This window comes from Vanacampus margaritifer, chromosome 6 (genome assembly GCF_051991255.1).
Source record: "Vanacampus margaritifer isolate UIUO_Vmar chromosome 6, RoL_Vmar_1.0, whole genome shotgun sequence".
Classification (NCBI taxonomy): Eukaryota; Metazoa; Chordata; class Actinopteri; order Syngnathiformes; family Syngnathidae; genus Vanacampus; species Vanacampus margaritifer.
Window position 1 is genome coordinate 11,754,728 of NC_135437.1, and position 15,109 is coordinate 11,769,836.

The following is a 15,109-nucleotide window of genomic DNA, read 5'->3' on the forward strand; positions in this document are numbered from 1 at the left end:
TATTATTATTTTTGTTAGGAAGTAATTGGTATAAAACACTTTTCAAAATAAGATTATAGCTTTGTTGTTGCATTAAATTGTGACATTTTGATCCTTCGAGGGTGTCCCTATGAAACTTCAACATCTTATGTGTACTGCAATTGGGAAATAAATGACATATGACTTATACAACACCTACAGCAACTTCAGTGTTTATTTCCACTCCAACATTTCATTGTATTAACAGCATGTATTTCTTGTAAATCCCAGGTGATGAAATTCCATGCTTTTAGTTTGGATCAATAAACTGAATTTCCAAACTGCTAACCAAAGCGCTGTCAGAATCTGTGGTTGTTAGTTTGGTACCCCCAAGGTCCCTCTCTGTGCAGGAAAATAAGATGTAGGATGTCAACTGCAGTCATAAGGTCAAATAGAGAGAGAGAGAGAGAGTGTATGACTACTTACTCCCTCTGTAGCAATGAGGCTCACAGTCGTTTCCTTGATTGGGCTTACACACTGTTGTCTCACAATGGAAATACACCTAGGGAAACATAAAATCAGTTCTTTAAAACAGAGTATTGTGCAAGTTTCATGCACGTTTGTTTGGTCAGAGACTTGAAGGGTAGTTATGAAGCGAGGCTATATTCAGATCTTGCCGTGTTAAAACTGCAAACTCGTAGATAACATTGTTTAAAAAAAACATATGGGCTATACTGCATACAGTATTTGGCATATACCTTTTGCATGAGAGGAGTGCCCTCTGGAACCGCTCCTCCCTTTCCAGCTCCTCCCTTGCCAGTATGGGATGTCGTGGTGGATACAAAAGTGAACATCTTGAAGAAAAAGCGACGATGGTGGCTTGGGAACTCAAGGTTTGACGAGGAGTCGACCTGTACCAGGGTCGTCTTGTAGCGGTCATCTGCATATGGGCAACTGAAATTAAGGAAGTGGGATTAGATGTCCAGTCTTAAACACTTAAAAATGCTGATTAAAGGAGTGGCACTTACTCTTACCCATGAACCAGCAAATCCCACTGAGGTATGCTGTGAGGGTAGGAATCACCAGTGGCCCAGCATCGCTTGAGGGTCAAGACCAGGTTGGGGTCACTCCTCCCCAAGATCCGGACCTCGACGTACACGGGCTCCTTGAGCTCCTTTGTGACCGGATAGTCACTATCGGCGTAGAAGTGGTCGAAGACCACTACCTCTGTACAGACAGCGTTTATAGAATGGTGAATTCAAAGTGACTTCCGATGGCCAACATCACAAAGTTCTTTACCCACCGTTCAAATAACCCTTGACTGTGTGTCTGTTGCTGCCCAGTCTGAGCTCCACGTTCAAGGGCCCCAGAGCTGTGACTGGAGGGGGTACGGGAACCTGGTGCACCTGGATGACAGTTGCTTCAACGGACGTGCCGGCATATCTGCACTTAACGGCCAGCCTGAGAGGAACCACAACATTAGTTACACCGAGTCAAATTGCATCCAATACAGCTTTTCAAAATGTTTACGAACAATAGGCAGTAGATTACTTTATAGGTTTAAATATGTGTCACCAGAAACAGTCATTTATATTTGAAATATAACCTCTAAACTTGAATAATTACATTGAAAAACTAAATTTTAATTCATACATGGAATTTGTATTGTTTAATTTGAATCATGAAAACCTGAATCTGAATTGTACTACAGTATTTGAATTAGAATTTGAAATTGAAGTCCAATGTATATATATATATATATATACGTATATATATATATATATATATATACACACACACATATATATATATATATATATATATATACACACACACACACACATATATATTTATATATGCCCTGTGCCCTGTGATTGCATAGTAAGAAGAGAATCACATACGTACTCAAATCGGCTGTCCCTGGAAATCGCTCCATAGGGTCCAACAGAGGCTTCATAAGAGGCAGACATGGCGTTCTCGTAGATTACAGCACCAGGCTCCTCCTGCAGGAAGTTTGAAGTATTACACTCTATTTTGCTGGAGTAGCGCACACTTTTAAGTGGGACTGGTCTCACCGTGCTGACAGTACCACACGCCGTGACGTAAAACTGGTAGATGGAAAAGGCCGACGTGCTGTCAACCGGGCCGCACCCGGGCTCATTGGAGATGAATGAAAGGGACTCCAAGTCGACACGGGGTAAGGTGGCGTCTCTGCTGATCACCACTATCATCTGGCCATCCTTGGTACACTGGAGAGTCACTGAGCACAACACCAAATGAAAACATCGAAGGAGCAGAAGTACAGACAACACATTTTGACACAGGGATACGTTCTAGATCAACCTGCAAAGATGAAAAGTTGCATTACATGCGTGTGAGTTTCTGGGCGTGAGCTGTGGCTAACGGCAGCTCCTGCATGTGGGTGTTTATCGTGTTGCACTGTCCTCCCAGTGTTTTATAAGACTAATTGAATGTGGCTGTCCTTAGCCACATGCAAATGCATTACAGTACCACTCATATCTCAAGACACCATTGCAGTTGCCACAAAATAGGGGAAAAAGCATGTCCAAATATACGCATTGTCTTAATCAACATGTCTCTGCTAACTTAATTAGCTTCCTCGACACCAAGATGCCTCCAGATGGCGCCAAATCAATGCTTTTATTGTTTTGGCCTAAGCACAAAAACAACAAATAGCAAGGATGGTTTTCTCAATGAAATTTGTAAATGGGTACATTTTCGAGCCACAGAAATACGGTTGTACACCAGATGGTAAAAACTCATATACAAAACGATCGCTTGAAAAATTTGCATTGTCGTGGGAGCAATGAAGCCAGATTTAGCGAGGGAACAGCAGTCCAAATAAAATAGATTTGACCTACCATGTTTGCCATAGTAGCACATATTGCCATCATAGCAGCAGTTGATTGTTTGACACTCAGAAGCCGAGATGTCGGGAAGGCCACACCGTATCTTTTGGTGTGCCCCCACCTCGCAAGATAGGTCTGTGTCCCCGGTGGTGGTTTGCTGACCCCACTGGTTGGTGGACTTTTGAGCACCAGCTTCACAACTCAGCAGCAGGCCGAGCGCAAGGAGACCAATCAACTTCATCGCCTTAATGTTGCAGTACACACACACGCTGGGTGATTTTATAAGGTGTGGGTCATGCTGACATGATAGTCCCTCTATTGGCTTCACCAAAACTGGTTGGGCAGGGTTCTACGTTAAGCCTTTTCAAGAGTCACATTGTGGTGGCACTCCCAGTGCCAGAACCAGCACTGGCCCTGTATATCGCTGGGTCAAAATTTGGTCAAACTAACATTTTTTTCAAAAATCTATACTATTAGTCCATCCCCACACATGTGTGTGGTTTTTGTATTTATTTTTAAATTATTTTAAAATATTTGCCAATTTCAAGTGTTGAAAATTGCTTTCTTTCTTTGATGATACAATGTCAATGATTGAACAAACATTCTGTTTTTGAGGATGACAAAAACACAGCACATCACCAGAACTCGACCCTTCATCACCGCAAGCACGGTGCCACTAGGCAAAAAAAACAACAAGATAGCTGTAATAATAAGTAACACAAGAGAATAAATACTGTAATTATTCATAATAAAAGATAAAGTAATTCATAATAAATAAACATAACTAAAACATTGCATTTTATCTATTAAAAAATATCTATTTTAGGGCCAGTTTTATTTTTACCTGTGTCTAGACTATATGGACACCCTGTAGAATACACAATAAAATTAATTTTAAAAATGAAATACGTAAATAAAATAAAATAAAAATATCTAGTGGCCATAAAAAGTCACATTCAAAATGTGTGGTTGTAAAAGTTATTTTCAGTCCAAGGCAAGTGCAAATAATTAAATTTAATACAACAGTGTGTCAAGTACATTTAGGAGTACTGTATTTCCCATTTAACTGGAGTTTCCGTCTGAACACTGAGTGGCACACTGGGTCTCACCCACATAATAACGTACTCCAAGACAGCCAAAGAAGAAAGCCACAGAAGTTGAATGCATACTTTAGCGTTGTGTGCTAACTACAAAACTGTTAATAAAACAAATTAAAAACAATTACAAGACTAATTGCTGAGAATTCTGCGATCCCCGCCCAATTTAAAACTATTTGCGGCGATTATCTGCCGTGATCGGAACGCAACAAAGCTAAATGCTAACCTCCGCGCACCTTTCAACTGACGTATGCAATGTAATCTATATTGGTTTTGAGGACGGATTTAAAACTATTAAGTGAAATAAATAACTTGCTCATATCTCAACCATTAATTATTTAGGTACTGCAGCTGTTAATAGAAAGCGTAATGGTAAGTAAAATGCCAAATTGTCTAGTTAATAAGCTGGCCCTAGAACAGGGGTGAGCAAACTGGGCCCTCGAGGGCCAGAGTCCTGCATGATTTTTGAGGTATCCCTCTTCCAACACAAGCTGATTCCAATCAACAGGATCATTATCAAGCTTAATCAGAGCTGGCTGATGAGCTGATCATATATCAGCTGTGTTTGAAAAGGGAAACATCCAAAACCTGCAGGACTCCGGCCCTCGAGGTCTGAGTTTGCTCACCCCTGCCCTAGAAGTTTACAATGTAACGGGCCATCATTCGTTAACTTCAGCTGGCCTCCGACACAGTCACGTGGTGGCCACGGGCCATCGGGGCACCGCTAATGTCGAACCCTGTTGGGGATCGTGTGAAGCAAAAATGAGAGTCTAAAGTTTCTTAAGACATGAATATTTTACACTTGGCATCAATCCCTGGACAACCGCTGAGTGCCACATATGAATACAATGCTAACTTGTTTTTAGCAATGACATAATAAAAACCTTCAACGGGTCTGGATGACCGGCGACTGCTCGGGTCACGCTATCTGTGTTCACCGAGTTTTGACAAAATAAACACACACTCTTATCTTCAAGCACATTTTGGCATCGATGGAAATAAAGAGCACAATGTCGCTGAATCTAATCACAACTTTACTGGAATTTCCACACGGTTCACTTTTAAATGGATGGTGTTGGGTTTTTGGGAGGTTGGGGTTGTATGGTTCGGCCACTTGATATTCATTGTCAAAAAGTCATCCCGTGGTTATGCAATTCAGCTAAGTGCAATCAATCCATCCACCCAGCCGGTGTCTGTAGCATTGTGGCTGTGGGTGAGCTGGAGCCTATCCCAGATGACTGATGTCAATATCAGCCAACTTAAAATCAAGGATTTGCTCTGACAATCACACAGATGTACAATTAGTCTCTAACGAACCTACCATACTTGTTTTTGATATGAGGGAGTAAATCAAATACCTAATGTTTTTCTCGTTATTGTAATATACATAAACAAATACAGTTCCCAACACACTGATCAAGAGTTGCACAAAATAGTATTCTTATAGTGTAGAACATCTCTTTGAAAAATAAAACTCAGAGTGAACAGTGAGTGTGCTTGATGTCTTGCTGTTATGGTGTTCCCTTTTTATGTAAAACTGACGATATGGGAAGCTGTTTGGATGTTCTTATTTTGCAACTTTCATGGGTTGGATATAGTGCTGGGGTCCACCATCGATTGGCACAAATGTACTTTGGCAGAAGGCAGTGTGTGACATGTTCTGTGGAGGGCAGGTGACCCTAACCCACTGTCAACATAACCTTTTTGGTGACCGCCATCTTTTCAGTACGATTCTGATTATTAAAAAACATACACAATTGTACTGTATCTTCCGTCATCAATTGGGGTACAGGTGTGACATTTTCAAAATTATGAATCATTATCCTCACTCATGTTTATAATACTGTATAGACAAGTACACTTCTACATTTCTTTTATTGATTTTCATTCATTCTAGCATTATCTCTGTTGATTGGCTGGGAGAAAACGCATGATTGCCATTGCCCGTTTTTGCGTGAACATGTTTAAAGAGGACGTCAACCCCCAAATTTTGTTTACAATAATATGTTGTAGGTTCCCCTACTAGTATAAAGACAGCATTCTGATTATTGTGTTTGTGGAATATGAGTTAAGCAGCAAGATCTGCACCTGTTTTTATTAATCTCAGTGGGTGGCCATTTTGCTACTTGATGTTGACTGAAAATTATATTAGGGCTAAGCAATCATGGCTCACCTGTTTTTCTTAAGCTGAGCCTTGATTGGTCGTTACCTGAGCCCTGAGCAAATGTGATGTCATTTTCAGTTGACACTGACAGCAAATGACAAAATGGCTGCCCCCATGAGATGGATAAAAACGGTTGGATTTTGCTGCATAACTGATATTCCACAAACACAATATTAATCAGAATGCTGTGTTTAGAATAGTGGGGCTGCATAGAACATATTACTGGAAAGAAGATTTTGGGGTTGACTTGGTACAGAGCAAATTTATTACACCGCTTGTCATCATTTGTACATTGAGTCTTGCCATGTGCCTTACTAATTACCCCTCAACATTTGACCATTTTAAACAGGAATGAGTACTTTCAAAATGGATTTGGGGTTTTTATTTAATACTCAAATTCAAGCCAGAAATGAATCAAGCATAAAGTTCTACCACTAACACTACAGTTGTGCTCATCAGTTTGCATACCATTTTTAGGGGCAAAATATGGAGACCATCGCATTATTTCCGTTATTTCTTTTTTGTTTAATCGTTTAATCAATGTTGAAATTTCTGATAGTTTAATTTGAATTTCCCATGAAGAATTAAATATGCTTTGACCGATCACTCAGAATGCATTTTACATGGTGTCTAAATTTATGCACAACTTTTTTTCTTGATTCAGAAATGCACAAATGTAACTACCGGTAATTTTATGTCTAAATCAAGAAATAATCACATAATTTATTATTTTAGAATTGAAAATAATGCATCAGATTTCTATATAGTGCTTTTCTAGACACTCCGAAACACTTTACAATGGAATGGATACATTATTCTTGCACTCATATATTCACACTGTGGTGGCAGTAAGCTACTTAAGTAGCCACAGCTGCCCCGGGGCAGGCTGACGGAAGCGTGGCTGCTAGTGTGCGCCTAGCGACCACCACCAAACATTCGCACTTTCCATACACCATTTTTGCATATTTGCACATTACCCTTGTAGAAGTATACACTATGATTTTTGAACAATGTTGTTCTATTAGGACCACCCGTTTGGCATAATCTTACTTTAGGTTCTGGTTTAATCATTTGTCAAGCTGTGGCTTGTGTTGCACTTGGCACAATATAGATCGCGATCTTGTTATGCAACTGGATGGCACAATTTCAATTTAAAGCTGAGCGGAGATCAGCATCACAGTCAAAACAAAGCGCGACACAACTGCGGTCAACTCAACTGGATTGGTTGACACTTTGTCTTATCAGCTGTCTTGGGAGCAGTCCAACGCAAAGGGTGGGAGGGGAGGCAACCATAAGGCCTGCTTATAAAAGTAGGCAAGCACGCCTCCCGTTCTGACAGCATCTTGTGGGGGTCACTGGTTGTTGTGAGTCCCCGAGAATGAAGCACACCGCTGTGTGCCTCGTGGCACTGGCCCTGTTGGGCAGCCTCTGCTCCGGACACCAGAAGTCCCAGAAGCCCGTAGGTCAGCTGCCCCATGATCAGCAGCAGGCTAAGCATGTACTTGAGAAGCCGCTCCAATGGACCTACCCTGAAGGGCCCACGGCCGCCGTTGAGCATGTGCCTGATTTTATACTGAGGCACCCCGTCCCCGTAGCAACCGTCTCCGTGGAATGCGGGGAGAGGCAAGCACGCGTGGAGGTCCAGATGGACTTCTTTGGAATAGGCCAGAACATCAAGCCCTCCGACCTCACACTGGGTCTCTGTGGTGCAGTGGGTGAGGACAGACAAGCAAATGTGCTGATATACGAGTCCGAGCTGCAAGAGTGCGGCAGCATGTTACGGGTAAGCCACGGTGCGCTATTAATGATAATAATAATATTGAATTTTCGTCCTTTTTTTAAATGCATCAGCCTACATTTGATGACTTTTATTCATCTCCATTTTGCAGACGACAGATGAAGCCCTCGTCTACACCTTCACTCTCAACTATAACCCCACAACGCTGGGCGGCTCCCCAGTTGTGAGGACCAACGAGGCTGCTGTCATTGTGGAATGTCACTACCCAAGGTGACTCATTATTTTCTTATGAAAATACATGCATTATTCACAAGGGGAATTTAAGATATAAAAAAAATACCTGTTTCAATTTGAAAGTGAATCATGAAGTAAAGTACAGAATGTGCACCTTTTATATGGACATGCACAAAAATGTAATTTTTTTATTTGTTTGTATTTTTCTGAAAATCCATTCTTATATAAATTTTCTATAGCTTAATCCTGTTCATAGTCACAGGTGAGCTGGAGTTTATCACAGCTGACTTTTGGTGAGCGGTGTGGTAAACCAGAACTGGTCGTTAGCCACAGAGCGCACATATACAAACAAGCATTTACACTTACATTCACACCTATTGACAAAGTAGAATCTAACGTCATGTTCCAACATCTTCCTGAAAGTATTTCTTGCACAATCAAGCTACAAAGCAACACCAAATTTGGTCATCTTAAAACAACAACAACCCGTAGTCCCATCCCCGCTTTGACCACCTTTAAATCTTCAGGCACCACAACGTGAGCAGCCTCCCACTCGACCCACAATGGATACCGTTCTCTGCGGTCAGGGTTGCCGAGGAGTTTTTGTACTTCACTCTGACCCTAAGGACCGGTGAGTACAGCATCTGTTTTTCTTATCTACTCTGTCGGTTTTCAAAATGTCGACCGAATTCAATCTCTCCTCACAGACGACTGGATGTACGAGAGGCCCCGCTACCAATACTACCTGGGAGATCTGATCCGTATCGAGGCTTCCGTCAGGCAGTACCACCACGTGCCCCTACGTGTTTTTGTGGAAAGCTGCACGGCTACTCTCTCGCCCGATATGGACTCCAGCCCCAGATATACCTTCCTTGATCAGGGGTGAGGAACCGACGTCCCAGCTTGTAACCACATCACTATGGAAATAGACACTAAAACAAATAACTGTACTGCTTTTTCTCAATTAGGGAATGTCGATATTTGTCAACTGTGGGCATGTGAAGCCCTTTGAGACTCTTGTGTGATTAAGGGCTATATAAATGAACTTGACTTTTATCGTCGCTAAAATAATGTTGTTTTAAAAAGTCACTCTACAAAGTGTAATTTCAAGTCGGATAATTAGGATATTTTTTTTCAGCCGATCACAGATCAGCGCTCGATTTTGAAAAAAAAAAGAAGAAGCGATAACCAATCACAGATTCAATCAGAATATGGAGCAATGTTTACATTTACTTTACAGTCAACCGCCGCCATTCGATAGGGAATGGCCCGACCCGCGAATAGTGAAAACCCATGTAAAATTGACATCAATTGAAATGCATGGGAAAAAGACCTGCAAAAAGTATTGATAAACATGAAATATAACATGAATGTCTTATTTTGTCGAGCCAATCAATGATGTCATTGATCGATCGGGCAAATTAAGACATTACAGTCGATCACCGATTTGCAAAAAATCCTAATTATCATCCGATCCCTGATCCGGCCGATCAGATCAGTATAAAGTCTATGGAGAATTATGCATACCACTGTACAGTCTCACGCTGAAATAATCACTCACTGCACAGTGCAGCTTTTCATATGATGTCTCATTTTAAAAACTTGCAGCACAAAGTTTAAAGTTAGATATTTTTTTCTCATATCGCTGGAGTCTGAAACTATAGAGCAAAAATAATGATTTTATTGCTGTTTTTAAATCAATTAAATTTGAAGGAGATTGAAAAATCACTGGATTTGAGAAGTTTCAGTCACAATTGAATCTTAAGTAGAAATACAAACATAACAGTACTGCTTTTCATATGACCATTTCTAAAAGAATCTAATTTAAAACTTATACCACAATGTGAAATTTTAGATCAGAGATTTATTAACCGTACCACTTTAAAGCCTGACACCAAAATATTAAATCAATGTGCAATTACTATATTTTCAAATAATCCAATTTTAGGGATGTTTCAACCACCCACTGCAATTTAATGTCAGTGAATTGCTAATCAGTCCTACACTGAAATAAAGTCACTACACCTGAGCAAGTTCCTCTTTTCACTGTACTCTGTACATTTATCTTATTTAAAAACTCATGTTGTGAACTTTCAAGTCAGACAATGTTTACAGCTGCTCAATGCAGAAAATTTAACTTTCGTGGCCAAAACCTGAAATGTACACAAGAAGTCACATTTGCAGACATAGGGCAGGAAATTCAAACCTGAATCCAGTTTGAAAACTATTGGCCAGAGGCTTGCAGGAGTACCCATTGTGAACAGCTAAAGTGTTAATCTGCTACTTAGAAGGTGTTTGAGTCATAATATAAATATATAAATAAAGAGGCTATTGTAAAGGTATTTTGCGGCAATTTTTTACATTGTGCAGCTTGAAACATCACAATGAGTCTCACTTGTCATTATGCCCCTTCAATCAATATTTCAAAATTATTTCAAAAACAAAAGTACTATGTGACATTTTTAAGTCAAAGAAAATGTTTGCATCTTTTGTCAGCATTGCTTCTTATGAAATCTCCTCATTTTATTGAATGTTTAAAAAAAATAGGTACGCGCAGCTCTTCGTATTATCGCATCTCTATCTCATTTCAAGAACATTTTATCATAAAGGACTTTATGTGAAGCTTGAAATCAGAGACTGTGATACCCACTTGACCCGACTTCTTCTGCATGCAGGTGTTTAATTGACGCAAGGATCACAGGCGCAAACTCCATGTTCATGCAACGCACAGCAGAGAGCATGCTCCAGTTCCAGTTTGAGGCCTTCAGGTTCCAGGGTGCTGACAGCGGGATGGTGAGCACCTCCCAAAGAGAGCCCGACTGGGTTTTTAAAAGCAAAACAACATTCTGTTGACTCTCACAACAGCTTTACATTACCTGCAACTTGAGAGCCACATCGACCGGTCACGACATTGATGGCGAGCACAGAGCCTGCTCCTATTCAATGAACGGGTGAGTGATGAGAAAGGACACACCCACACAGGGGCTTCTTTGTAAATTAGATTACATGTAGTCGAGTGGTATTGTATAAATGTTAATATAATTTAGTAGTAGTAGCAGAATTTTATTTCAATGTAGTAAAAATTTCAATAGTTGAAATAATTAGAGTCAGTAATCATTTCAAATATCTAAAGATGTATCCTTTAAATCAGTGTGTGTGTGTGTATATATATATATATATATATATATATATATATATATATATATATATATATATATATATATATATATATATATATATATATATATATATAAATGCATAATCAGGTAAATTTATAATTTTAATAATTATTATCTGTTATTAATTTCAACAATTTAACAAACATGTCAATGATATCAATTATAATTTCAATAAATAATAAATATTTCAAAGCAAAAATTGAATAATAAATTCAAATGTCTAATAATTTAAATAATGAAAAATATGAATTTGAAATTATTTAAACATCAGATATTTATACAAATAATAGCAAATGTTAGTTAAATTAAAAAAACTGTTATTTTCAAATAAATATTTCATAATCTTGATCAAAATAGCTATAGTGTTCCCTCATTTATCGCTGGGTACTCGTTCCCAAAAATACCTGCAATAGGTGAAATGCGCAAAGTAGTCAGTGTTATTTTTTACATTCATTTAATATATTTAATGGCTTATAAAACCCCTCATCACACTTTATATACTTTTCTCAGACAGGCATTAATATTTTCTCACATTTCTCTTAATTAAACACTCTCAATGTTCAATCCTTCATAGATAAAAAAAAGGTATATGTACTACTGTAAATAAATAAATTCATAAATTAACAAATAATCATGCAAAATTCTACACAAAAATCCACAAAACAGCGAGGCCACAAAAGGTGAACTGATATAGAGAGGGAACACTGTAATGTATTCATTTCAGTAGTTATTGACTGAAACAGTTATTGAACACATGCAAATACTTAGCAGAAGGCCAATTCCGACCTGATTTCTACAAAAAAAGAAAACCCTCATGTATCCTTCTTTACACCCCCCCCCCCCTTGTTTTTGTGCCAAACACATATTAAATGTTCATTCATGGTTTTTGCAAAATAGTTTGGGTTGACATTCCCTGCCTCCACTCCCAATGCATTTCGATGGGGGTCATACACAGACTTTATACCCGGATTTTAACCATTCTCGGGCCGGCCCAGTCCTTTTTAACTTTAATTTTTGAACTCTCTACAATTCCACAACATGGTGCCAAAGTACTGACTAACAGGAAAGCAGTAAGTTCTGCCAATGATACAAATGACCCGACTTCTTTTTTCTTTTTTTTTTGTAACTACAAGAGAAAGGGGCACTGTATGGTGGCAGTAAACTTAACTCATTGAATAGTGGATGTTTATCAGTAATATTTTCATTTCATGGGATGACGAATTGCACGTTTTAGTTAACTGTAAGCTATAATCATCAAGATAATGAAATGTTTCACAGTTTGTGAGTGAATTAATGCATGAGTTTCAATTGAAGGGTTACTATTCTCATTTATTGAGCTGCATCTGTACTGGAGCACAGGCGGCACTGACAGCTTTTGTCCTGCTACAGCTGGCGGGAGGCCAGCGGCGCAGATTCAACATGCTCCACCTGTGACGCCATCGGTGTTGGACAGTACCCAACAGGCAAATGGACCTCCGGTGGTGGAGGCGGCTCTCAAACAGGAGACGTCAACTGGAACACTGGTGGTGGAGGTGGAGGCGGCTCTCAAACTGGTGGTGGTGGTGGTGGCGGCAGCGGTACTGGCGGCAAGCAAACTGGTGTTTCCTGGACCACTGGCGGCGGGACTGGTGGTGGCGGCGGTGGCGGCGGCGGTGGCGGCGGGACTGGTGGTGGCGGCGGCGGCAGCGGCGGCGGCACTGGTGGTGGAAAGCAAACTTCTTGGACAACCAGTGGCTCCGGAGGGACCGGCACTTCCTGGACCACTGGCGGAGGAACCTCTGGAAGCAGCACCTGGCACAGCACCAGTGGAGGAGGAGGGGGTGGCGGCGGCGGCACTGGTGGCGGCGGCACTGGTGGCGGCGGGACTGGTGGTGGCGGCGGCGGCGGCGGCGGCGGCGGCGGCGGCGGCGGCGGCACTGGTGGTGGAAAGCAAACTTCTTGGACAACCAGTGGCTCCGGAGGAACCGGCACTTCCTGGACCACTGGCGGAGGAACCACTGGAACCGCCTGGCATAGCGGTAGTGGTGGTGGAGGAGGAGGAGGAGCAGGAGGAGCAGGAGGAGGAGGAGCGGGTGGCGGCGGCGTCCAAACAGGCAAACAAACCGTTTCTTGGAACCCTAGTGGCACTGGAGGAAGTGCAGGAGGCACTACTTGGAGCACCACCACCACTACCTGGAGCGGAAGGAAGGGCCGTTCAGTTAATCAACAGCAAGGTACGTATTTCAGTTTGACTTGTGTCTGATATTGATATGTAATTGACCTGTTCTTTTTTTTTTCTCAGTTTATGAATGGAAAGGTGTTGTCACACTGGGTCCCTTCGAAATTGCAGAGAAACTCGCTTAAAGTCAACATTTCAACATGGCGATGGAAATAAACATTGTGATTGGATCAATGCTGACTGGATGTTATTCCCTTCGCAACAAATCTCCTTCATAACGCCTCCATTAAAAAAAAAAAAAAAAAAACCTTCAAAAACTGACACAAGTGTCGGAAAGTGACAAATCTTTGTGTACACAAATGGTCACATATTTTGCATTGCCACTGTATAATGATATATATATATTTTTTATTCCCAAATCAGGGATTTGAATGGAAATAAAATTGCAATTGTGTGAAATGCTGCGGTGTCATGATCTGCACAATATCACCCAACACAGTTTCTTAATCTGTAACCTGCGTACATTATGGCAAATAAAGTTCAAATGATGCTTTGCAAAACCATAGTAAAACAAATATATGTTTTGTGTGTGGATCCTATCAGCTGCACAACACACCTATTTAACAGCAGTTTGTTCTGGAATAGATTCTCTCCTTCAATTACAATTTAGAAAAAGTATCAATGGTATTATTGTTCCAATCTTTACATCGAGTATTTACGATTTAGGGATTGTTTTGCGCAACGTTGCAACGTATCAGATCAACAATGGAATTGGTTCAATCTGTCAAGTAAATGAAACCGCAACATGACAATGGGGTGAACCTCCTCTGCCCCCACGTGGACAACTGCACGACTTTTAGAAAGAAAAAAAATCATTCTACTACAGTTGTCGTTATCTACAATAATATTTTAATGATTGTGAAATCAACATTTTAAGACATAATTTAAATTAAGTTCATTTAAATCGTAATTTAAATAATGCCTGATACATTCAACTAATTTTAAATATCTACAACAATAATTTTAAAACTAAATAACACAAATTGAAAATAATGTAGAAATAATTTAAATAATGGCAAACAATAATTTGAATAATGTCACACAGCTGTACCGTAACAAATTACCATCATACTCAATAGGATTGGTTTTATTATTTGAATTGTAATTCATAATTTTAATTTTGAACGTTATTAACATCAAATATTTTCAAATAATTTAACATGTTGCTATTTAAAATGGTCATATACTACTGCTACTACTGATAGTAATAATAATAATAATAATAATAAAAACGCCAAAGTGACTTCTGCATTTCATAGAAAATACTACTTTACTTTAATACTATTTTGTAACATAATTCACAATGTTTGCAAGCAATATTTATGTCAAATATTTCAAATATCAACGTATAAATCACCCACAGTTCCACAAACTGTAATAATGATTACATAAATCATAATGTCAAATAACCAATTGTCATTTCAAATGTTACTATCATAACATAATACTACAGGATAGTACGTAGTGTTAATGTGTAATTATTTTTGTTTATTTGTAATGCATGTCCGAAAAAAAACATTCAATCAAAAGTGATTTTAAAAAACGAGGCTTTTTTCCCCTCCTCCGGTGACGTCACTGCTGGTGGACTATCCCTCCACTCCCTCTGCGCGCATCCCACTGGGTCTAAATGACGCTATCCCCCCCAACCTGC

General features: G+C 39.9%; 2 protein-coding genes across 2 annotated transcripts; one reads left to right on the top strand and one right to left on the bottom strand.

The window, feature by feature from the left end:
* Positions 1-436: 436 nt before the first annotated feature.
* On the bottom strand, positions 437-2,877 carry LOC144053157 (zona pellucida sperm-binding protein 4-like). Its single transcript, XM_077567279.1, has 7 exons — positions 2,841-2,877; positions 2,034-2,218; positions 1,864-1,961; positions 1,262-1,419; positions 993-1,185; positions 717-912; positions 437-520 (listed from the first exon to the last, which is right to left on the bottom strand). The coding sequence occupies exons 1-7, from the start codon at positions 2,860-2,862 to the stop codon at positions 437-439; spliced, it is 936 nt and encodes a 311-aa protein (XP_077423405.1). The 5' UTR covers positions 2,863-2,877.
* Positions 2,878-7,383: 4,506 nt separating this feature from the next.
* LOC144053645 (uncharacterized) lies at positions 7,384-13,628 on the top strand. The gene is made up of 8 exons (XM_077568307.1): positions 7,384-7,872; positions 7,979-8,097; positions 8,589-8,692; positions 8,769-8,943; positions 10,737-10,854; positions 10,927-11,012; positions 12,630-13,453; positions 13,522-13,628. Exons 1-8 carry the CDS (start codon positions 7,468-7,470, stop codon positions 13,581-13,583), a joined length of 1,893 nt encoding a protein of 630 aa, XP_077424433.1. The 5' UTR covers positions 7,384-7,467; the 3' UTR covers positions 13,584-13,628.
* The last annotated feature ends 1,481 nt before the right edge of the window (positions 13,629-15,109 follow it).

Excerpts from the sequence above, each read along its gene's own strand:
- LOC144053157 (XM_077567279.1), bottom strand. The coding sequence starts at position 2,862 with ATGTGCTACTATGGCAAACATG. Across the intron at positions 1,186-1,261 it reads AGTCAAGGGTTATTTGAACG|AGGTAGTGGTCTTCGACCAC; the intron begins GTGGGTAAAGAA and ends CTGTCTGTACAG. Across the intron at positions 521-716 it reads GCACTCCTCTCATGCAAAAG|GTGTATTTCCATTGTGAGAC; the intron begins GTATATGCCAAA and ends ATGTTTCCCTAG.
- LOC144053645 (XM_077568307.1), top strand. The coding sequence starts at position 7,468 with ATGAAGCACACCGCTGTGTGCCTCGTGGCACTGGCCCTGTTGGGCAGC. Across the intron at positions 11,013-12,629 it reads TGCTCCTATTCAATGAACGG|CTGGCGGGAGGCCAGCGGCG; the intron begins GTGAGTGATGAG and ends GTCCTGCTACAG. Across the intron at positions 13,454-13,521 it reads TTCAGTTAATCAACAGCAAG|TTTATGAATGGAAAGGTGTT; the intron begins GTACGTATTTCA and ends TTTTTTTCTCAG.